At 42.7% G+C, this 23,873-nt stretch overlaps 1 protein-coding gene and 1 long non-coding RNA gene across 2 annotated transcripts in view; one reads left to right on the forward strand and one right to left on the reverse strand.

Moving 5' to 3' along the window:
- ABCA4 (ATP binding cassette subfamily A member 4) overlaps positions 1-23,873 on the reverse strand; it is a 128,896-nt gene that overhangs the window by 53,080 nt on the left and 51,943 nt on the right. Inside the window, exons 12-18 of the mRNA XM_024751258.1 lie at positions 20,768-20,973; positions 19,937-20,113; positions 17,658-17,880; positions 14,141-14,362; positions 12,087-12,291; positions 3,590-3,655; positions 955-1,044 (exon numbers count right to left, since the gene is read on the reverse strand). Coding sequence (XP_024607026.1) covers positions 955-1,044; positions 3,590-3,655; positions 12,087-12,291; positions 14,141-14,362; positions 17,658-17,880; positions 19,937-20,113; positions 20,768-20,973 — 1,189 coding nt within the window. The remainder of the gene's footprint in view (positions 1-954; positions 1,045-3,589; positions 3,656-12,086; positions 12,292-14,140; positions 14,363-17,657; positions 17,881-19,936; positions 20,114-20,767; positions 20,974-23,873) is intronic.
- LOC112403664 (uncharacterized) lies at positions 19,736-23,822 on the forward strand. The gene is made up of 2 exons (XR_003003953.1): positions 19,736-19,956; positions 21,199-23,822. It is a non-coding gene; the product is annotated as an uncharacterized LOC112403664 (long non-coding RNA).

Genomic DNA, 23,873 nt, shown 5'->3' on the forward strand with positions numbered 1-23,873 from the left:
AAAAAAAAAAAAAAAAAAAAAAATCCCGTTGCTTCTTCTCTCTGTGCCTCCTGGTCGCGCCTAAAACTGAGGTGGGACCAGCCCCCAACCCCCTGATTTTGGTCTTGGAATTACAGTTTCGGAGGAGGGTCTTCCCACAAGTTCTGCTCACTGGAAACCACAGGAGCCACAGGTCTCTGACCTCAGCTTTGTGAAATGAAATGGCACCTGGGATGGACCAGAGGCATGGAGGCTGGACCCTCTCATGCAACATCAGGTGAAGTCCAGAGGCCATGCTGCCTCTCTAAACCCAGGGTGAGGATAGCAAGAGCATTTACTATCCACAGAGAAATTCATATGCTTAAAGAATAGAGAACATGGTGGGGGGGCGGGAAGTACAGAACTGGTTCAAGAGGGAAGGTAAGGGAGGCAAAGGCCAGGGGAACACTTGCAAACTTAGTCCATGGGTTGAGGAATTATTAGGTAACTTGCACGGTCAGGAAAGGCTTTTGATGGCTTGAATGAATGGACTTCTAGATTTGTAAACCACGAATGAAATGTAGTCAGCTCCTTTAGTCTCTTTCCCCCTGTGCACAGGAGCATTTATTTCTGTCTTTCCTTATAGCTCATATCCGCTTTAAGACCTAGTGACCCAAGTTATTGTTCTTGCTAAATCCTCGGAAGTCAGCACATTTGTGCAATTCACTTGGGGTTTGCCTAACAAGGGCACAAACACACCACATACTTTGGATTTGCTTTCTCCAGGAAATATGCGTTAATGTCTGGCTGGACCATTCATTCCGCACATGTGCAGCTGGACCCTTGAGAAGGTATTAGGTTTAACCCTTGTCAACAGAGACAGTCAGTTTCCTGGGTTCCATTTCACCCCAGTCACGAGGTGTTTTACTCTGGCTCTGTGCAGTGTTCTGAGCCTTTTCCTTGCCTCTGTTCTGCATTCTTTATTGAGGTTTTTACCATTTATTCCTGCTGGGTGTTCTGGGTCCTCCATTTCCTCTGTTACGGGTTCCGTCTTTTCCAAGGCCCTTTCTTCTCTGGTTGAACACCCTGCACCAACCAGAAGCCACTGTTACTCTCCTGGTGAGACATGAGAATCAGGAAAGGCAGGAAAGGAGGGGAAAAGAAGGCGGAGCAGAGTTTCCTACCATAGCTGGAAAACACAGCTCCCTCAGAAGGCCAAGTTGGCATTCCCAGGACAAGCCCCGAGCAAGGCTTTGCCAACCTCTGACCTGCGGGACTGTGAAGTTCCGGCAGTGGCTGGAAGGGCCTCCCAGCTGGCTGATTTGGCAACCTTTGCTGAGCCCAGAGGGAGTTTTGTAACAGGAGTTTCACACATCCTCTTAAAATGCCAGGAGGAACCCACAATGTCAGACATTGTGATTAAAAATAAATAAATAAATAACAAAAAATTAACTTTGAACTGGGTTAATTTTCTTTAGCTCGTTAACAGTATCTTTCACTCCAATCCAAAACATGTCAAAGTCATGGTGAACCTTGAGTAAAAGTCCATTCAAGCTGATATGATGGGCAGCCAGACCGAGACATCGTTTACCTGAGGAATCTACTTTTATGGGCATTCATGTATTTAGAGATTTAATACCAGAGCTGAGTCTGGTTGACATACAGGCTTGCACAAATCGTGAATTGCGGTGTAAACACACAAACGTTCTCACACTCACACATACACCTACCTCCCCCCACACCCCCAAAGAGGCACTTTTTGTAAATTTGGCATTTGGTTTAAAAGGATATCAGGACATCCTGAAAGCGGAAGAGAAGCAGAAAAGCAAGCCAGCCAGAGAAGAAAGCAGGGGCAGGAGGAAACCACTGTCGCCAAGCATCTAAAGGCTCTGGCTTCAAGTGCACATACATGAGCAGGGTGGATTTTTCAATGCTGCAGCCCACCAGGGCCTCTCTGTCCACACCGCTGCCTGTAGATTTGCAGGCTGTGTGGTAGAGTAGCAAGTAATGGGCCTGGTGGTCAGGGACCCGCCCCCTCCAGTACTTCTGTTTTCTGAAGGACTTTAAATCTACTGCCCACAGTTCCTTTGATCTCTTTACTAGCTATCATACTGCACTAATGTGTAATAATAAAATAGCAGGGGGAGATATTCTTCTAGTCACTGGAGTGAGGTCCTTGCCAGGAAATGTATGCCCCAGTTCCAGATTTTGTCCCAAGTGAACAATGGGAACTGGGTAAGACACTGGATATCTCTTGGGTTCCATGTCTTCATCTGTGAAAGGAGGAGTTTCGGTGGAAAAACTCACCTCTTTTCTAATTTTAGAGAAATTTAGGAATCTATTTCAGTCTAGCCTGTGAGACAGGTGAAAAACATTTGGTTTCTGTTGGCAAAAACATGACTCATTTTTGAAGGAGCACATTTGTCTTAAGATTTCTCTTTTCTTTTTTTTTTTAGAGGCAGCGTATCTGCTGAGATTATAGAGGCGTATCTGCTGAGATTATAGAGGCATTATATATATGCCCACAAGTCCTGATATTGATTGAAATTAGAAACATTCCAGGAACAGACTTCTGTGTTGAAAATTCCCATTTATGATGGGTTATAATTTTATTACAGTGGAAATTTAAAAGTTTATAGATAGACAAGAAAGACAGACAAGCCAACATAATGGAAAAAACAAACAAATTGAGCTGTTGGGAGTGCTGTTTGTTCGCACCATTAAGAAAAAGGCAACCCCCCCCCCCCCCCAAAACTTTTAAAGGTCCTAGGCTAATCGCCTAGAGAAAACAAACATCTATCTTAGTGCTTAAAGGATAAATCCTGGCCCAGGCCCAACAGTACAAAGTAAAGAGCAGGTAGGTGAGGAACAAACAGATTGGAAAGCATTTCCTTTGCTTCCAGAAACTCCTAGCTCCAGGGGAGTCCCCAGCTCTCAGCTCTGGAATTTCTCTGCCTCCTCATACCTCACAAGAGTCTGTGGTTTCCCCCCAATTCTAGAACTCTCCTTTGGCCTCCTATCCTATTCAGGAGGAAAGGTAAATTTTATCTAGGATGCATTCCAGGCAAATGTCCTTTTAACCCTCTTTCCCAACCAGAGGAAAGACCAATACTAAGAGAATCTGGGAGTATTTATTTGCCTTGAAGATCACAGCTCTGCCCCGGCCTCCTTTGGGAAATGGGCCCTTCCTTTGGGAAAATAAATTCATTTATATTTGAAAAGGTAGAGAGGAATGAAAAAGCAGATGAGGGGAGGCAGCAGAAGATGAATGTAAAGATTCCTCTATGATTTTCTGGATCTGTTTGCTTTGAACTGAGAAGTTGCAAAACTTATTTGCACCCTGAAGTGGTTTGGCCTTCTTTTAAGAGTGTGCTTTAATCTACTGGGCACGACCAGGACTCAAGGGTTTATCAATGCTCAGCCATCACCCTGGCCCAGTGACTCACAAAATATGGGCTCCCAGAGGCTGTGATGCTACACCAAGGAGCAGAGCCCTCAGCAGACAGCTAACTAATCAGGAATCTCACACTTCACATAAGAGCCACCTCTACAATGCACACACATTCCATGCAGAGCCAAAGGAGCTAATTTCAAACATTTGTTTTTCTTTTTTTAATTAAAAATAACTTACCTTCACCACCTTGCCAATAAGACTCTTGTAGAAGGAAGTACCAAGGAAGTGGGGTTCCATAGTCCCCTAAAAATAGATAGGCAAATAAAGAGAAAAAGCCTAAGTAGTTCCACCTTACCACAGTTGTGTAAGATCTAGAATTTATCTACCCGAACCTCAGATTGTAACTGTAGATATTTATAGCTCATAAGCATTGCGTGGCTATCCACATGCTTCCTCCAAGACTACTTCTTCTAATGTTTTAATTCAAAAGGTCATGTTTTGGGGGTGAAACTGGCAACACTAAGACTGATGATCTTGGCTGACATTAGTTTTTTAAGAAAAAAGAATCTAAGCATACCCCCTTTTCTTCACATATTCTTATTCTATTTTATTGTTATTTTTTTAAATATAAATTTATTTATTTATTTATCTTTGGCTGCGTTGGGTCTTGTTGCTGCGTGCGGGCTTTCTCTAGTTGCCGTGAGCAGGGGCTACTCTTTGTTGCGGTGCGCAAGCTTCTCATTGCAGTGGCTTCTCTTGCTGCAGAGCATGGGCTCTAGAGCGCAGGCTCAGTAGTTGTGGCGCATGGGCTTAGTTGCTCCACGGCATATGGGATATTCCTGGACCAGGGATCAAACCCGTGTCCCTTGCTTTGGCAGGCGGATTCTTAACCACTGTGCCACCAGTGAAGTCCCAAGCATACCCCTTTTCAACAGTTACCAGATAATAATAATAATGATGATAATCACTAACATTTGTTGAATGCTCTTTCTGTGTCAGACATAACTGTAAGTGCTTTCTATGTGCTAAATAATTTAATCTTCAAAACAACACAAGGGGATAGGTAGCATTACTATTCTTGTCAAAAAGGAAATTAAGGCACACTGAGTTTGAAGCATCTGCCCAAGGTCAAAACAAGATATGTTGAGGTGTGTGGTAGAATACAAAATAATACTTGGTCTTTGCCCTCATTTCCTGACACAGAGCTCCTAAAACCATTGGAGTTTCCTGCGTAATAGGAGTGCCTTTTGTTATTCATAATAGGTCATTATTAGTGTGAAGAAATGCGAGAGATTTTTGTGCGTGGAATTTGTATTCTGCAATTTTACTGAATTTTTAAATGAGTTCTAACAGTTTTTTTGATGGAGTCTTTAGGGTTTTCTATATATAAAATAATGTCATCTGCAAATGTTACAGTTGTACTTCCTTCCCAATTTGGATGCCTTTTATTTCTTCTTTTGTCTGATTGCTGTGGCTAGGACTTCCAATACTATGCTGAATAGAAGTGGCGAGTGGGCATCCTTGATCTTAGTTCTTGATCTTAGAGGAAAAGCTTTCAGCTTTTCACTGTTGAGTATGATGTTAGCTGTGGGGCTGTCATACATGGCCTTTATTATGTTGAGATATGTTCTCTATGTACCCACTTTGCTGACAGATTTTATCATAAATGGATGCTGAATTTTGTCAAGTGCTTTTTCTGCATCTATTGAGATGATCATATGATTTTTATGTTTTGTTTTGTTAATGTGGTCTATCACATTGATTGATATGTGGACACTGAACCATTCTTGTATCCCTGGATTAAATGCCACTTGATCATGCGTTATGATCCTTTTAATGTGTTATTGAATCTGATTTTCTAATGTTTATTGAGGATTTTTCCATCTGTGTTCATCAGGGATACTGGCCTGTAGTTTTCTTCTCTTGTGGTGTTTGGTTTTGCTGTCAGGGTAACATTGGCCTCGCAAATTGTGTCTGGAAGAGTCTTCTTTCTTTTTTTTCTTGGTATGTCTAACTAAAGTTTTGTCAATTTTATCCTTTCAAAGAACCAGCTCTTTACTGTTGTCTTTTTAGTCATTTCATTTATTTCTGCTCTAATCTTTGTTGTTTCCTTCCTTCTACTTTGGGTTTCTATTTTTCTTCTTTTTCTAGCTTCTTGAGGTGTAAAGTTAGGTTGTCTATTTGAGACTTTTCTTGTTTCTTGAGGTAGGCATTTATTGCTATGAACTTCCCTCTCAGAACTGCTTTTGCTGCATTCCATAAATTTTGGTATGTAACATTTCCATTTTTTATTTGTCACAAGGTATTTTTTTTATTAATCTGATTTCTTCTTTCACCCATTGGTTATTTTAGCATGTTGTTTAATCTTCATATGTTTGTTAATTTTCCAGTTTTCTTTGTATAATTAATTTCTAGTTTCATACCATTGTGATCAGAAGAGCTGCTTAATACGATTTAAACCCTCTTAAACTTAAGACTTGTTTTGTGGCCTAACATATGACCTATGTCAGAAATGTTCCATGTACTCTTCAGAAAAGTGTTTATTCTGTTGCTTTTAGATGGAATGTTCTGTAAGTATCTGTTAAGTCCATCTGGTCTAACATGTTGTTTAAGGCCAATGTTTCTTTATTGATTTTCCATCTGGATTGTCTATCCATTGGTGTAAGTGGGATATTAAAATCCACTACTATTATACTTCTGTCTATTTCTCCTTTTAGGTCTGTTAATACTTGCTTTACATATTTAGTGCTTCTATGTTGGGTGCATAAATATTTACAAATGTTACATACTCTTGTTGGATTGACCCCTTTATCATGATGTAATGCCTTCCTTCATCTCCTATTACAGTCTTTTTTTTGGTTTTTTTTGCGGTACGCGGGCCTCTCACTGTTGTGGCCCCTCCCATTGTGGAGCACAGGCTCCGGACGCGCAGGCTCAGCGGCCATGGCTCACGGGCCCAGCCGCTCCGCGGCATGTGGGATCTTCCCAGACCGAGGCACGAACCCGTGTCCCCTGCATCGGCAGGCGGACTCTCAACCACTGCGCCACCAGGGAAGCCCACAGTCTTTGTTTTGAAGTCTATTTGTCTGATATAAGAATAGCTACTTTGGGTTTCCATTTCCAAGGAATATTTTTTCCCATCCCTTCATTTTCAGTCTTTGTTTGTCTTTATATCTAAATTGTGTCTGTTGTAGGCAGCATATAAATGGGTCTTGTTGTTGTTTTTCTTTATCCATTCAGTTACTCTATGTCTTTTGATTGAAGAATTTAGTCATTTACATTTAAAGTAATTATCAATAGGAATGTGCTTATTGCCATTCTGTTAATTGTTTTTGCTGTTTTTGTATCTCCTCTCTGTTCCTTTCTTCTTCTTTTATTCTTTTTGTGGTTTGAGAACTTTCTTCAGTGGTATGCTTAGTTAGATTCATTTCTCTTTCTCTTTTATGTACTCATTATAGATTTTTGTAGTTACCATGAAGCTTACATATAAAAACTTATATACCTGTAACAGTTTAAGTTGATAACAACTTAAGTTGATCCCATTCTAAAGCTCAACATTTTTACCCTCCCCTCCACATTTTATGTTTTTGATGTCACATTTTACATCTTTTCCTCTGTGTATCCCTTAACAAATTATTGTAATCAGTTATTTTTACTACTTTTGTCTTTTAACCTTCCTACTAGTTTTATAAGTAGTTAATCTACTACCTTTACTATATATTTACTTTTCCAGTGATATTTATTCTTTCACATGTTACTAATTAGCACCCCTCCTTTTCAGCTTAAAGGAGTCCCTTTAACATTTCTTATAAGGCCAGTTTAGTGATGATGAACTCCTTTAGCTTTTGCTTGTGGAAAATGCTTTCTCTCTCCTTCAAGTCTGAATAGTAACTTTGCCAGAGAGGACTTTTGGCTGGAAGTTTTTTTGTTTTGTTATTTTTCTTATAGCACTTTGAATATATTGTGCTACTCCCTTCTAGCCTGCAAAGTTTGTGCTGAAAAATCTGCTGATGGTCTTACAGGGGCTCCCTTGTACATGACAAGTTGATTTTCTCTTGCTCCTTTTAATATTCTCTCCTTGTCTTTAGCCTTTGACATTTTAATTATAAAGTGTCTTGGTGTGGGTCTCTTTGGGTTCAGCTGTTTTGGAACTCTCTGGGCTTCCTGGATCTGAATGACTACTTCCTTCCCCAAGTTAGGGAAGTTTTCAGCCATTATTTCTTCAAATAAGATTTCTGTCCCCTTCTCTCTTCTCCTTCTGGGAGGCCTATAATGTAAGTGTTGGTCTGTTTGATATTATCCTGTAAGTCCTTTAAGCTATCTTCACATTTTTAAAATTCTTTTTTCTTTTTGCTACTCCAATTGAGTGAGTTCCATTGCCTTGTCTTTCAGTTGACTTATCCTTTCTTCTGCTTCATCTGGTCTTTTGTTGAGCCCCTCTAGAGTATTTTTCAGTTGGTTATTGCATTCTTCAGCTCTGCGACTTCTATTTGGTACCTTCTTATATTTTCCATCTCTTTGTTGAAGTTCTTGCCTTGTCCATCTATTCCTCCTCAGTTTGGGTGAGCAGCTTTATGACCATTACTTTGAACTTCTATCACGTAAATTATTTATCTCCATTTCATTAAGTTTTTTTTCTTAAGTTTTATCTTGTTCTTTCATTTGTAACATATCCCTCTGTTTCTTCATTTTGCTTGACTCTCTGTGTTGGCTTCTATACAGTAAATGAAACAATCATTTCTCCCTGTCTTGAAGAAGTGGCTTGATGTAGGAGATGAAACTTTTTGTTCAGCCCTACCCCAGCTCTAGTTGTCCCTCAAACCTCTGTGTTTGTCCAAGCAACCTATTATATTTTTAATAGCTCCTGGTAGTTGAGGATGTACTAAGACCTGTCAGTGTCTCAAAGGGGAGGACAGCAGCACCTAGATGCCAGGTGACTGGAAGCCAGATCCTTGGGCAGCAGCTTTTATAAGTATTCAAATGTATACAGTCCTAAGGGGCCACAAACTTAAGTCTCAATGGTCACCAGAGCCAGATGATCTGGAGGTGTCCCCTGGGTGGCAATCACAAAAATCCAGGCTCCAGACAAGTGCATAAACTCCTTTCTGGGAGATACTGGTGAGCTGGAGTAGAGCAGTGTGAGAGTGCCAAGATGGCGTCCACAGCCTGCGTTCCTTGAGAGCAGCTCTGTAGGCCACTAAATATGTGCCAAACCTGAAGCCTTCCCCTCATTCCAAAGATCCAGGACAAGCAAAGCAGCCCCTCACAGAAAGACTGGTGTGTATTCCTCAGTCCACCGTCTGTGCAGTGCCCTGTGGGTGGTAGCTTGCCAAGAACTATCCTTCTGATTGCCACAGTCCATGGAACCCAAGAACCCAAGCTACTCCAGCCTCAGAGTCAGGCAATCAAGGGATGTCCTCTGGATGTCAGCTGCAAAAATCAGGTGCCACATGCATGTAAACATCCCTTCCAGGAGACACTGACACTCTGGAGCATGGCAAAGGGAGAGCACAAAGATAGTGCCCACACTCCGAGGACTGGAAAGGGTTACAGTTAACTCCGAGATGCACGTTTAATTAGAAACCTATCCCTTAGGCCACAATCATGAGGATTAGCTAATAGGCCTTCTTCACAGAAAGACTTAGCTCCTGAGTCTGTTGCCTCTTACTGTGCCCTGGTGGTGATAGCTGTTTAAGAACTCTTTCTTCATTGATTACAGTCCTGTGAGATCCACTAGCACAAGCCCCACTGGCCACCAGAGTCAGGAGATATAAAGGTGTCCCCTGGCAGCAGTCACAAAAACCAGGTCACCAGACAGGGGTATGAGCTCCTTTCTGGGTGACACCAATTATTACAGTCCCAAGTGACCAGGAACACAAGCTTTCAGAGTCAGGAGATGAAGAGGTGTCTCCTTAGAGGCAGCCACAAAAATCAGCACATGAGATATGTGTAAAGGCTTCTGTCCAGGAGACACTGGTGCTCTGGAGCAAGCAAAGGGAGAGCACAGAGATGGTGCCCTCCAGTCTCTGTCCACAGAGAGTGTTCCAGCAGGCTACCGGATGTGTGTGTTAAATTAGATGCCTGCCCCTCAGGCTAACACTTTAGTATAAATAGCTGAGTCTCCTTCACTTTAAGCCTGGACTCAATCAGCTGCCTCTAAGCTGGGCCCTGGACAGGTGAGTCTGAGCACATACGCCCTTTTAGTGGCATTCCTTAGATTGCTACCATCTTGTGGGTCTCAGGATGTGAGCCCTGTTGGTTTTCAAAATTAGATGTTTTGGGGGCTCATATCTCAAGTGCATATCTTAAAAGTTGGGATGCCTGATGTGGGGTTTGAATACTTTGTTCCTCATGGAGAAGCTTTGGGTTCTGAGATCCCTCCTGGTTGTGGGTCACTGTGCCAAGAGTGGGGCTTATGGTGAGATTGTGACCTAGACTCTCCTACCCACTTTGATGTGTTTTTCTTCTCCTTTGCCTGACATGTAGCCATCACGCAGCTAGACTTTAGGTTTTTTTTTAAAGAGGAAATTGTTCCATATGTAGCTGTAGACTCACTTGTCTATGAGGGGAGGTGAGTTCAGAATCTCCCTACACTGCCATCTTCTGAAGAATTTGAACAGAGGGTTGACACCATCTGACCTAGATTCTGAAAGGATCTCTCTGAACATAGTGTGGAAAACAGACTGGTAGGAGATGATGACAGAAGAAGGAGGCTTGGACTGGGAAGGTTGTATAGAGTTGGTGACAAGGGATCAGATTCTGAATCTGTTTCTAAAGTCAAGCCAACAGCATTCACTGATGGATTTTTAGTTCCTAGACTTAAGTTTCAAATGCTTGTTCTGAGAGTCCAAGTTGAAAGACCTTAGAAAGAATAAGATTTTTTTGAAAACTGAAGTATAGTTGATATAGAATGTTGTGTTAGTTTCCGGTGAACAGCAAAGTGATTCAGCTATATATGTGTGTGTACATACATACATACACACACACACACATATATATATATATATACTTTTTTAGATTCTTTTCCATTATAGGTTATTATAAGATACTGAATATACTTCCCTGTGCTATATAGTAAGTCTTTGTTGTTTATCCATTTTACACATAGTATTGTGTATATGTTAACCTCAAACTCCTAATTTATCTCTCCCCACCCCACCCTGTTATCACTTCTGGTATCAAAAGTTTGTTTTCTATGTCTGTAAGTCTATTTTTGTTTTGTAAATAAGTTCATTTGTACCATTTTTTTAAGATTCCACATATAAGCAATATCATATGATATCTGTCTTTGTCTGACTTATTTCACTCAGTATAACAATCTCTAGGTCCATCCATGTCACTGCAAATGGCATTATTTTCTTCCTTTTTATGGCTGAGTATTATTCCACTGTATATATGTACCACATCTTCTTTATCCATTCATTTGTTGATGGAAATGTAGGTTGCTTCCATGCCTTGGCATAGTGCCACTCTGAATATTGGGGTGCATGTATCTTTTCAAAGTATATTTTTCTCCAGATATATGCCCAGGAATGGGATTGCTGGATTATATGGCAACTTTATTTTTAGTTTTTTAAGGAACCTCCATACTGTTTTCCATAGTGGCTACATAAATTTACATTCCTACCAACAGTGTAGGAGGGTTCTCTTTTCTCCACACCCTCTCCAGCATTTTTATTTATAGACTGTTTAAATGATGGCCATTCTCACTGGTACCTCATTGCAGTTTTGATTTTCATTTCTCTAATAATTAGCAATGTTGAGCATATTTTCATGTGCCTATTAGCCATCTGTATGTCTTCTTTGGATAAATGTCTATTTAGGTCTTCTGTCCATTTTTTGATTGGGTTGTTGTTTCTTGTTACTGAGTTGTATGACCTGTTTGTATGGTTTGGAAATTAATCCCTTGCCAGTTGCATTGTTTGTAAACATCTTCTCCCAGTCTGTAGGTTGTCTTTGTGTTTTGTTTATGGTTTCCTTTGCTGTGCAACAGCTAATAAGTTTGATTAGGTCCCATTTGTTTGTTTTTGCTTTTATTTCTTTTGCCTTGGGAGACTAACCTAAGAAAACATTGCTATGGTTTATCATGTCAGAGAATGTTTTCCCTATATCCTTTTCTAGGAGTTTTATGGTATCATGTCTTATATTTAAGTCTTTAAGCCATTTTGAGTTTATTTTTGTGTATAGTGTGAGAGTGTGTTCTAACTCCACTGATTTACATGTGGCTCTACAGCTTTCCCAAAACTACTTGCTGAAGAGACTGTCTTTTCTCCATTGTATATTCTTGCCTCCTTTGTCAAAGATTACTTGGCTGTAAGTATGTGGTTTTATTTCTGGGCTCTCTATTCTGTTCCATTGATCCATATGTCTGTTTTTGCACCAGTACCATGCTGTTTTGATTACTGTAGCTTTGTGGTATTGTCTGAAGTCTGGGAGGGTAATGCTTCCAGCTTTGTTCTTTTTCCTCAGGATTGCTTTGGCAATTCTGAGTCTTTTATGGTTCCATATAAATTTTAGGATTATTTGTTCTAGTTCTGTGAAAAATATCATGGGTAATTTGATAGGGATCACATTAAATCTGTATATTGCTTTGGGAAGTATGGCCATTTTAGCAATATTAATTCTTCCAATCCAAAAGCATGGGATACTGGAATAAGATTTAAACTAGATGAAAAAGGGAGGCTGGGGATCTGAAGAACCTAATTACCTTTACCCTGTGGAGGGGGACACTTACCTGGAAACACCTGGTCAAGATACCAGGCAAGCAAGCCATACAGAACAGCATCAATAAGCATCATCTTCATGGACATCAGAAAACTGAATTCATCCCCTTCCATGGGACTATTCCCAATATTGTTCCACTGTAGCCCCAGGCCTTGCTCTTCAAAGCGAGCCAGGTACTCAGTACCAAACCCAAATGCCACAGGAGACAGCAGGCTCTGCAGTGGGGCAAAAAGGGCATGAAAGATGAGCAGAGGGTCTTTTACCCAACCCAACAGAATCTACAAGGTAGGAAGGAGGGCCAAAAGAGGATCTATGTTGTATCCAGGTGTAAGACCACCCCAGGGAGTGGGTAAGGCAGGCTTCCTACAGGAATATAATTCTGGGAATACCTTTCAGGCCTCAGGGACCCCCACCCAATACTCACTGGGCCACCTCTCACCTGTCCAATGGAACAGAGTAGTGTACAGGAGAAGACAAAACCACATAGCATAACACAGCAAAGGACCAAAGGTCTTCATGTTTATCTTCCTAACTTTCCCCCCTTCTTCCTACCTCTTTCTTAAGATCTTACAGTTTTTGGTAGAACAAAGAAGCTTACTTGAACTGCTTTGTGAGAAGCCCATCAGAAGTGTCCAAAAAGTCATCAGTGTTCTAGGGCAAGCTAGAGGGCTAGGCAAGGGATGGTCTCATGACCTCCTGAACTCTGTCAGCCAGAAAGCCCTCAGGTTACATTGACTGTCACCTTTTCCCATCTCCAGACCGGGGACAATCATTTTCTTAGGTTCTCCTTGGAGAGCCCAAGTAACTGAATAGGTGGCATACAGAAGGAAGTCTGAAGAGGAAGTTCCCCAGCCACATCCCCACAGGTGGTCCACGGCATGGCAGAAAGCACATAAGCACATGCAGAGGGTTGAGTTATTCCCACTTGCTCTGCTAGGTGACCCATCTCTAGTTTGAAGGACCCACGGTGGTGTTCAGAGTGTCTCTCTGAAGAAGGAAGGGATTCTCTAGCTATATGTTCACAAAAACCATTAAAAAAAATCTCATCCCAGCCCTGGTCCACAGAGCTTCCAGAACTATAGCTTCCTGGTAGACCCACACACAAGAAACTAGTTGTGGCTTCAAAGTACCAACTGTCTATGCAGTATACCAAGATAGCCCAGCTCTGCCTACAGGCTGAATCATATGGATTTCTTGCCCTTTGTGATCATTGGGTGCCATAAATGACAGCAATTAATTCTTATTTAACATGAGAAATAAAAGGCAGATGCCCTGGCAACACTAGAGCCAAATAAGCTTGAGTCGTGAGAACAAGTTTGACTTAGATTTTCCCCAATGAGAAGCCAGTGGTAGTCCTTTCTCAACTGCATTGTACAAAGAAGTACGGATAGGGAGATTCTGGAGGACAAGGAAATTTTCACCCTATAGGGCTTAGAAGCTATTTAGCCTGGTTAATGAGAGGGTGTAAACAGATCATTTGAAAACAATTAGAGAAAAAGACAGTGTTGTTTGGGCATTGTGAAGAGGTCCCTCAGGCAATCCAGAGTCAATTTCCAGAGACCTCTCTTGGCAAGAGGTCCTGACTGGCTCATTTCGGCACCGGTACACTGGTAGAACATGACAAAGACACTGTAGAGCTGCTCCGATTCAAACTCTTTTGGAGACAAACAAAAACTTTTAATTTACGGAAACATCTTTCCGGACAGAATAGTTAGGGGGCAAGCTCCCTCCCTTATGAATCTTCTCAAATGTTAGGGAAAAAAACCTGAGTGAAATGGGCCCAGTTGTCCTCCTCTTATGGATACACAAAGGGACCCATAAGCTGAACTGGTTTTCAGTTACTTCCCAGGGCAGACTAATCAAGCAGATTTGGTGAGGAGGAACTCTTAGGTTGCTCAGGGTGAGGAATGCTCCCTCTTTTGTACCTGTGCCTTCAAACCTTGTGTTCCTTTGTGCCAAAAGGCAAAGTGGATCCCCTCAAAGGGTGAGCCGGTCCTCTCAGACTGCTACATACCCCTCAGATGGAATGCATCACATTCTAGGTGTAAGCCCAGGGTCCCTTACCACAGCCAGCTTCAGGTCGGCCGTCATTCGGTCCTGCCAAGCAAAGCAGAGAACGTGTGGCAGGTAGAGGGTGAAGTAGATGACACCACTACAGGCTGCTGCCAGGCTGGCCCTGGAGAAGAAGGTGCTGAGCAGGAAGCACTGCATGATTGTAGCAGTGGAGAAAGCCAACAGGAATAGGAAGAGGATGAATGGATTGCTATAATGCAGGATCCTTCCATGCTGAAACGAAAGAGACCACTTGAGTCAGTAATTTCCACCCACATCCAGGGGCACCACCCCTCTCAGGAGTGACCTCTGTGCTGTGATTCTGGGGCTTTCAGAAGCCCTCTGCCCCAAAGGGATCTCTCCCATCAGCCTGCTGTTGGTGTCCAAATTTCCACATTTAAGACTCAGTGTGTTGAGTTCCTTTAGTTCTAATTATGTCATTTTCCCCCAGGAAGGTAACATATTAAGCTACCTATCAGTACTGAGTAATTATTATGTGTTCACTAAGGAAATCCTTGGGAAGGGGATAGTGTGGAGAAATAAGCCTAGAGCAGGGGAGGAAGATCTGCAGAGGGGGTCTTGGAGCATCAGTAGCTCCTGAGATATACTGAGTAGATGAGGAACAAAAGAGTGAGGTGGGAGACCATCCAACAAGCTTTAACATGTTGCCTGGGGCCTGGCCTGCTAACTTAATCATTTAAATTGGGTTGGCCAAAAACTTCGTTCGGGTCTTTCGGAAACATCTTACGGAAAAACCCAAACGAAATTTTTGGCCAACCCAATACTTATATTCTGAGATTTGCCTCTCACATAGGTAAAAATATCAGTAGTTAATCCACATCATTTGGAAGTGGATTAATCCTCCAGACCCATAATATCATACAAATACATTTCGTAGAACCTGTGGGCAATATTCAGTATCTTTCATGTTAACTAGTGGGTCAATCACTTTGGCTATGTAGAAAATAGGACCAAACTAGGTATTTTTAATAAGTGAGCTGCTGTCCAGTTACATTAGAGGATAAATTGAGATGTTCAAATTTATTAGGCCTTCTTGGTTCTCTTTTGCTATAGGCCTCCTGTAGGATTTTTACCTATGAGGTATCCTCCTATGAGGATGTTTACCCTTTGCACATAACTCCAAATTCATATAGATCATCCTGTTCTTTTCCTGGGAACATAAAGGTACAAACTGGTTCACCTCTTGAATTGGTTCTGATTAACTGGTAGTGGTGACCTGAAGCACTGGGTTTCTCTCAGTACAAAAGAGAGACCAAGTAGCAATATATAATGGGCATGTAAGATTTGAGTAGAAAAATTGTGCTACTTATCTCCTGCTGCTACTGTTTCTTCTTCATTCATGCTTTCACGCCTGCCAGGCACTGACAGAACAGATTGAAAAATGGAATAAAACAAACGGCAAAGGAGGTGGAAGAGAGCCATGCTTAACTAGAAGCAAACATTGAGGAAATCTAAATAAAAGTCAAGGTTAAGACTCAGGGTTCCTGATTTTGTGTGAAAGCGCTCTCCACATTACCCTGGGAAGCTCACTCCTCATCCTTAATCACATGCAACTCAATAAAAGCAAGACCTTGACTGAACATGTGGCTTTTGGCTGGAAGAACTTTAAGATGGTTATTGTTATTCTCAGAAGAATGAAATTAATTTCTTATCTCAGCTCAAAGCAAAGTCCTACAAACTTCTAGGCTGTATAATTTCTCACTGACTTCAGGCAGATATGAAAGTCATTTGGCTGACCCAACAATTTCACTGGCCTTGTCTTCTTCTGATGACCACTTTTCTTTTTTGTTCTTAACAGCTTGAGTAACAATGGAACCTTTCCATTGTCCCAGCTTCCAGCTTCTTTCCTGCATAGTTGAGGTGGGAAGGAACGACAGGGGAAAGATGAGAGCGTCATTCAAAGGAAAATCCTATTTTGTTGTGGAAAGCTCTGTTTCCGCCATCACTGGAAACTGGAACAATGTCCTGGTTCCCACAAGGAGAAACCCCTTTGTGCAAGAAACTCTTAGTAAACATTCTTTACCTCACGTCCTAAAAGCTTTGAAGTCCTAATGTCCATTCTTAGGAAGGCAAATCTCAATGCCACTTTATTAGCAACAAGTCTCAGGGCCATTGCAAGATGTCGTGCATGTTTATGAGTTTTGCATAAGTCAGTTGTTCATGCATTTTGACTCCTTTAATTCTGAGGACACAAAATGTCTTAGTAGTGGGGAAAGGAGTAGACTGAAGGATGGGAAGGAACAAGGGACCCCTAGAGGAAGGTAAGTTTCTCAGCTCCTCCCCTCATCTCTGGAACTCTGGGACCCTTCGTGTATTTAAAGCTACATTTGGGTCTGGTCAGATTGAGCAGGCTGACCTCTACATCAGCATTGGTTTTGATAGGGCTCTAGCACAGGGTTTGGCTAAGGCCACAGCTCACTGAATCTCAGTGCAACACTTAAACTAAAACCATTCAGACTTGGTACATTTTACTGCAAAGAGAAGGGGCAGGATTTGGTTTAACTGGATATGTGTTGGTTGGACAGGATGTGTGATGGAACATTCTTGGATCAGGTAGGCACCAGGTATCATCCAGCATAACAAGGGACACAGCCAGAATCTGTGCATCAGCACATATATTGCTTAGTGCAAGGAACTCTTAATATCATCATGGTAAAGAGGCAGAACAAGCTTGATGACACTTTATCAGAAGACTGCAAAGCTTGAAGACTAAGGCTTATACTAAATCCCATCAAATAAATATAAAAAGTTACCTAAATTTATGTCCCATCATTCAACAAGTACAAAAGATCATCTACTGTGGAGGAGTTAAACATGAAGCACAGCAGTGTGTTATGAAATAATGTTTTATTTACAAGTCTAACTTGCAAGGGAGCTGTAAGTTTGCAGAGGATGGACCTATGCATCCTATCTGCGCCTATAACATTCCTGTCACTGAGAAAGGATGGACTCCAAATTCCACCCTTTAAAACAGAGAGGTCTTAGAGATTTTGTAGGCAGCAGAATGTTCTTTGGTCAAGCCATGAATGGTGTGACCATGATGGTAATTAATAAACATTCCAGATCTCCTCTCCTAATACACTGAAAAGGCTCTCCACATTCCCACCCCAGCTGGTGGTTGGGACAGTAATCCCAAGAAAACACTCCTTGGATTCATTTCTTCTGTATTTGAAAAGAGAGAACGCTTTGCACATACAATCTCCCTGTGCTGGGCTCTGCTAACAGCAGCTTTTCCAGATAGTCCACGTAATGGGGTTAGATAATCTATGTAGATTGTGGTTCCCCAGGCAGGAAGTGGGAGCAGGGAAGATGCTGTGATGCAGTGGCTCTTTGGGGAAGACTCTGTCTCTCTGAGTGTCTTCCACCTTGGCTGAAATGGCCGGACAGCTACATGTCATGCTATCTTTGGTGGCCAGATGACTAATCTAAGCACGAGTTCATTAACAGGAAGAAAAGTGGGAGGAATAAAATTATTCAAGGTTTTCTGAACCTTCTCCATCTGGCTTACCATGATGAATATCGTCAGGAGACAGATGCTCATCGACATGATAGAGAAGCTGTCCAGGAACCAGGTACACCAAATCACTGCGTTGGAGACACCCTGATTTTTCAAGGTCTCCTTCAGTCTCAACTCCTTCTCCAAGACGATGCTCTTTACAGTCATGGAGACAGAGTAGATCCAGGCCAGCACCATGAAGATAGGGAAACAGCGGTTCAGGATGATCATAAACCTAAAGCAAGAGGAGAGAAGCAGAATAGTAGATTGCCTTGTACCTGGTGGAGGTGGAGTAAATGTTTGTTGAATGAATACGTTGAGAACGAAGCCCAGGTGGAGGGAAAGGCAGAAAAATCTCCACCGGACACTCAATGGACTTGACTCTTTTGATACATTGCACTTTGCCCCAAAGGATTACTTTTTCTTTAGAGCAAGACTGTAGCCTTTTGGTTAGCCCAGATGAAAACTCTGTGAGTAAAATGTGTAAATAAAATTGTACTACGTATGTTACACAGTATAGATGTTCTTTATAAGACCTCAGGCAGCTTTCTGTTTAGTCCAGATGAGTGCTCTGTTAAGTGAAATGTGTAAATAAAACCATACTATGTATGTTACACAGTACAGAGCTTCTTGTAAGATCTCCCAGGAAAGGATTGCAGACTTGATGATGTGGGATGTGACTGGAATAGGTAGATACACGCTAACTGACACTGAAGTCCAAGAAGGTGGACAAAGGGAACTGGTGGTGGTGAGATCAATAACTGGGCTCCCCAGTGGGCTACTTGCTTAGTTTGCTACTGGCCAGTGAAGCACTGTCTACCCAGGAGGATCAAACCCCAGTTACACAGGAAGAGGCACAAAATAACTAATCAGTATGGCACTTTCAGAAGGCAACTGACCCAGCAACAAATCAATCAGTGATTCAATAGTCATTGACTCCACCAGCCATGTACTGGTGGAGTACATCCATGGATATTCATTCCAGCAAGCAGGGCAGAGTTGATATTCTGGAATTACTCTACTGTGAACTTTACATATGTTTTCCCTGTGCTTGATGTGCTAGTAAAAGCCCTTGAGATTATTATTTCTTGAAAACTGCTGGGTGTCACAGGAAGGGCCCAATTCCAGCATGGGAGGGTTTCACTCAAGATGGCCCTAGGGAGAGAACCATAAATTCATAACGCCTGCCCTTCTGGGATCTGCCACCAGAGGGCTCTCCCACATTGAATGGCCAGAATCCCTACGCCTCCGCACTGTTTACCCCACTTCCTTGCCGGTTACTCCTATTCTGATCTTAGAAGTAGAGCTGGGCTTTTGCCCCGGCTCCATTTCCCATTTCTGCCTATTGTCCGAACTTAAACTGACTGCAGAACAGCCTGTTATCTCTCTTAGTCTTCTGTAGAGCCGAAGGAGAACTGATTGCACTGCGGTGTTACACCCATACTGGGCTTTATTTTACTACCTTGCCAGCTGGCAATTTGACTCTTCCTTTTACAGGCTGTGCACGTTTATCTCCTCCCTGATCCCCACAAACCCACACGTACACTATGGTGAACTTCCCAGTTTTCTTCTAGGAGTTGAATCCCTAAGCCAACTGCAGATCTCTGCTGCTGTCCTTGGGAGCATTTCTGCCCCCATCCACCACAGTAAATGAGCCCTCCCAGCCCCTTCTCCCTCTTTGTCCCTCCCTCTACCACCCCCCCAAATGCATGTTCAGAAAACAGTGGGCTACTTGCTTAGTTTGCTACTGGCCAGCAAATGTACAGGCCTGGGGACGGGGGTGGGCAGGCAGGGAGGGCCCAAGCTCATCCAACACATCCCTCTACCTTTTCATTAAGCATACATCATGGGAATGTTAATTAGGGAAGGAGCTGCATTATTCCAAGGCTCCTAGGAACCGGACCTACTTGTGATGCAGAGTTCTAATTTCCTGTTTTGGCAGTCACAGGGCAAACACTCTGACCTGAACCCTTCCACATACCAAACATACTACGTAGTGGAAATTTTAAAAGCCTTTGTCCCCTCCCCCAACCTCACTTCCCCTGCTTTAATTTTCACCTTCCCTTTTCCTCCCACAACAGCAGCTCCTTTCTCCCACTTGTTCATGTGACCCTGCCTGGAGTCAAGGAGAAGCAGGCTTCTCAATCAGAGCTCCATTCTCCCTGAGCCGGGCCCCACGCCCTGGGTTTTTTTCCTCCAAAGAGACTGAAGCCTGGGGAGCACCTCCACCTCATCCCACCCCAGCAACCTGATCAACTTGTCCTGGAGCGGGACTGGGACCTCAGACTCACGAGTCATCCACGAAGCAGGGGTAAGGCATCTGCTGGAGGTAGATTCCAACTGGAACCTCAGCCTGGGCCTGACTCCTTGTGATCCCCTGTTCAACCATGTCCTGCAGATAGGCAAACCCGCCCCAGATGTATCGGAAGTCTTCCACAGGATCAGCTCTGGGGCCAGAATCCCAGTATCTAAGAAGAAACCGGAGAGAGGGACAAAGGATGGGAATGGGAATGGACAGCTCACTCATTGGTCATAAGCAGGAGGGGACTCCGTATTCACTCTCCTGAAACTTTCCCCTGAACCTTTCCACACTATCTGATTCTATTTTCCAGTGCACAGGTTAAATCCCAATTACGAACATTAGCCACAGCACGATTTGTAATTGCTTTCATTCGAGTACTCTAATTTGAGCTTTACAAAATATCTCACTTCCTCTGATTTAACTTAATTTAATTGATTTACAGGCTGAGTCCAGTCTCAATCCCCTACTCTGTACCAAATGTAATTTCCCAGGGACTTTGGTGAAACCTCATTTGCAGAATTTCTATGTGAAGATAACTCAGTACCTAGAGGTTTTCATCTCCAAATTGCACAAAGGCCAGCCAGGGACAAGCTCTGAGTTGAGGGGGTAAAGACAGGGTAGCTGAACTCTCCTGGTCCCACCAACTAGCAGGATCTACTGTCTAGCTTAGTTCTTTGATACCAAAGTGCTTCTGTGCCTTTCTGAGTAACCTTTCTGCCCCTGAAGGAGACGGGTGGCCAGAGCCCATAGGAGCCCCCTTTCCTTGCCTCATACATCACTGGGGATGCCCAGGTCCTTCTGAGATCTCCTGAAACATCACCTGTCTTTGATCTTATTGGTTTTCTCCACCACATCTATGTCCATTCGGATCTTGTACTTCACATGGGGTGGTAGGGAGCTGGTCCAGGGATACATGTCAGGAAATACCACACCAGCCCAGAACCTGTTTTCCTCCAGCAGAGACAGGGCTCGTTGGGTGAGCTGAAATTCATCATCGTAGCTTTCAAACTTATCCAGGATCAAGCACTGTGGATAATCACAAAGGTTGAGAGAGTTTGAGGTACACCACCTGCAAAGACTCAACTGCAAAAAAATGGCAGAGGATCAGGGATGCTGCCCCAGGGGATGGGTCAAAAGCAAGGAGACCTATAAACTTACTGTTTGCTTAACTCCGGGGTCAAGTTTTCAGTGTGTCTAGATTTGGGGGTGAAAGGGGGGCTTAGGAACGCTGACTTGCTCTCATCCCTGCAGATTTAGTGAGGACCGCACTATCGGGCTGTCGAAGTATGCAAGTCGTCAAAATGACAAAAATACTCCCAGCTCTCACTCCCCAGCATGGGGAGTCAAGGGAGTGGGGTCACATCAGATACAAGCTGCTTTGAAGATCAGAAAGCCTGCTAATAAAAGAGTTTTAAAGAGAGAGAGAAACAGTCCCAGCGGTAAACCTTCCTGCCTCTCTGCAAACACACAAGGATGGCCAGCTGAGGCAAGAACAAGGAGGAAGAAAGAAAATAACAGAAAGCCAAAGTGATTTCATCAGGGAAATCATTCCCAGTTACAATTTTATGACAGGTAATGAGGATGGAGGAGGAATTTCCTAACATGTCTTTTTTTTTTCTCCCCCAGAAGAGAAAAAAATCATTACCCAGAAAAGAGCAAAACTAAGAATTTCTTTTAATTTGAATATTGGGAATTGTCCACTTTTACAGATTTGTTAAAGTGTTGTATTGTACTTGGATGTGTTTTATCCTTAACCTCCTGTTTCTATAACACACTGGGGCTATTGTGCCATGTTTCTTTCTTAGAATGTAACACAAGAGATCAGCTGGCCTTGTCTTGATTAATCTGTTCATGGAATACTTACTGAGAGCCTGCAATGTGCCAGAGCCTGCTTGGCTCCAGGGGTTACAAGGAGGAAAGATAAAATCTCCTACTAAAAGAAACTCCAGACCTAATGAGGGAGAGGGTTGGAGTAAACCAACAATCAGAATGCAGAATGATCAGGTTCTGGTGAAAGCAAGCCTAGGGTAGTCTAGCAGCCCAGTGGAGGGGTGGGGGGGGGTGTCCCAGAGGGCTGCCTGGAGGAAGAGACTCCTGAGCAGGATGAGAATCAGCAGGAATTAGCCAAGGGAAGAAAGCAAGGGAAAGGTCAGCTCAGGCACAGGGAATAGCTCGCAGGGTTTCTGGAGACCTGCAAGAGTAGAATAGTGGTTCCCTTCCTTGGCTGTGCTTTAGAACCATCACAGAGTTTTAAAAGGACAACTGTACTCAAGTCCCACCCCAAACAATGAAATCAGATTCTCAAGAGGCAGGGCCAAGGCATCAGCATTTTGTCAAACACTCCCCAGCTTGTGCCAATGTACAGAGAAGAACGTAGGTGAGAGGTAAGAGATGTGTACTAAGAAGGCAGGTGGGGACCAGGTCAGTTGCCCTGCTGGGTTTGCAGGGTGACCAGCCAACTGAGAGGTTTCATGGGATGCAGGGCTTTCTATGCTAAAATCAGGAGTTTCCTGGCAAACCCTAAAAAGCCACAAGAAACCACTGTAGGGTTTTAAGCAGAGGCATGACATATGAGATCAGACCATGTTTCTGAAAGATCACTGGTGGTGGGAAGGGGGAGCACGAAACCTGGTTAGAAGGCTGTTGATGTAACACAGGCTTAAAGGAACATATTAACTCTCCCACAGAGCCTGTGAGTTACCTGGAATCCTCATTTTATTGAAGAGGAGATCTACCAGAGGTCACGCAGCTAGACGGTGGCAGAGCCTGCATTCTCTCCCCATTTTTCAACCTTAGGCCCAGACTTCCTCCCACACCAGGAGCCACAGGCAAAGCCTGATCCACAGGCTCTCCATGTGCTCATGACTGTCTTGCAAAGTAAGAGAGCACAACTATTACTTATCTCTCTATTTTAAAATAATATATCTCTCTCTTCTTTTAAATCAGTTTGTCGAGTTTAGGACTGCATATATAGTTTTAGTATTGACAAATAGAGTGAACCTGAAATTAAATTTCTAAAATAATCATGAAAGTTCTTGGGGAGATGGAAATTCTCTGCAGTTTCTTTTAGCTGTGACACACACACACACACACACACACACAGTATTCTACCAATTCCTTCATAGCATCACAGGGCCCTTGGACAGACGGAGTCATAGAGAGGTCTTACAGTCTGATGTGCTTGCTTACTGATGAGGAAACTGGCATCCTAGGGCCTTGCTCCAGGTCAATATAGGTCAGAAGCAGAATATGAATCCATGTTTTCAAGTGTCAGGCCTGAAGGGTACTGCTGTTCCTTCACATTGCTCTAAAAGTAAGCCATACTCCAACTACAAAGTCGGAGCAACAGAATTCCTAAACAAGATCTCTTGCCCCTGTCCAGTAGGTCAGCACTGTCCAGTAGAACTTTCTACAATGATGGAAACGTTCTATTTCTGCCCTATCCAACATGGTAGCCAGTAACCACATATGGCTATTGAATACTTGAAATGTAGCTAGTGCATCTGAGGCACTGATTTTTTCACTTTATTTAAATTTAAATAGCAACATGTGGTTACTGCACAGCTCTAGAGACAGTAAGTTCCCGGAGGTCAGGGGCCATGTCTTATTCATTAGGTCTCTGGAACAGTATTTCCTCATGAAAGGGACTCAATAAGTGTCTACTGAATTGAATTAATTCAAATTTAGAAGTCCCAAAAGCTGCAAGAAATATAACTTTACTACTGTGTGTTTTGAACATAATCCTGTGCACCCGAAATCAGATGGTAAACTAGGAGAAATCAGTGAAAGGTGAATTTTTGATATAATGTTAATAAGAGTATAACTCTCAGTGAAGCAAAAAAGCTAATAAAAACAAACACATTTTAATAACGTGACTTTCCGAGCTATCTAGCCCATTCTCTTTGAACTCTCCTTTCATGTCTTAA

Source organism: Neophocaena asiaeorientalis, unplaced genomic scaffold (genome assembly GCF_003031525.2).
Source record: "Neophocaena asiaeorientalis asiaeorientalis breed wild unplaced genomic scaffold, Neophocaena_asiaeorientalis_V1.1 scaffold147, whole genome shotgun sequence".
Lineage (NCBI taxonomy): Eukaryota > Metazoa > Chordata > Mammalia > Artiodactyla > Phocoenidae > Neophocaena > Neophocaena asiaeorientalis.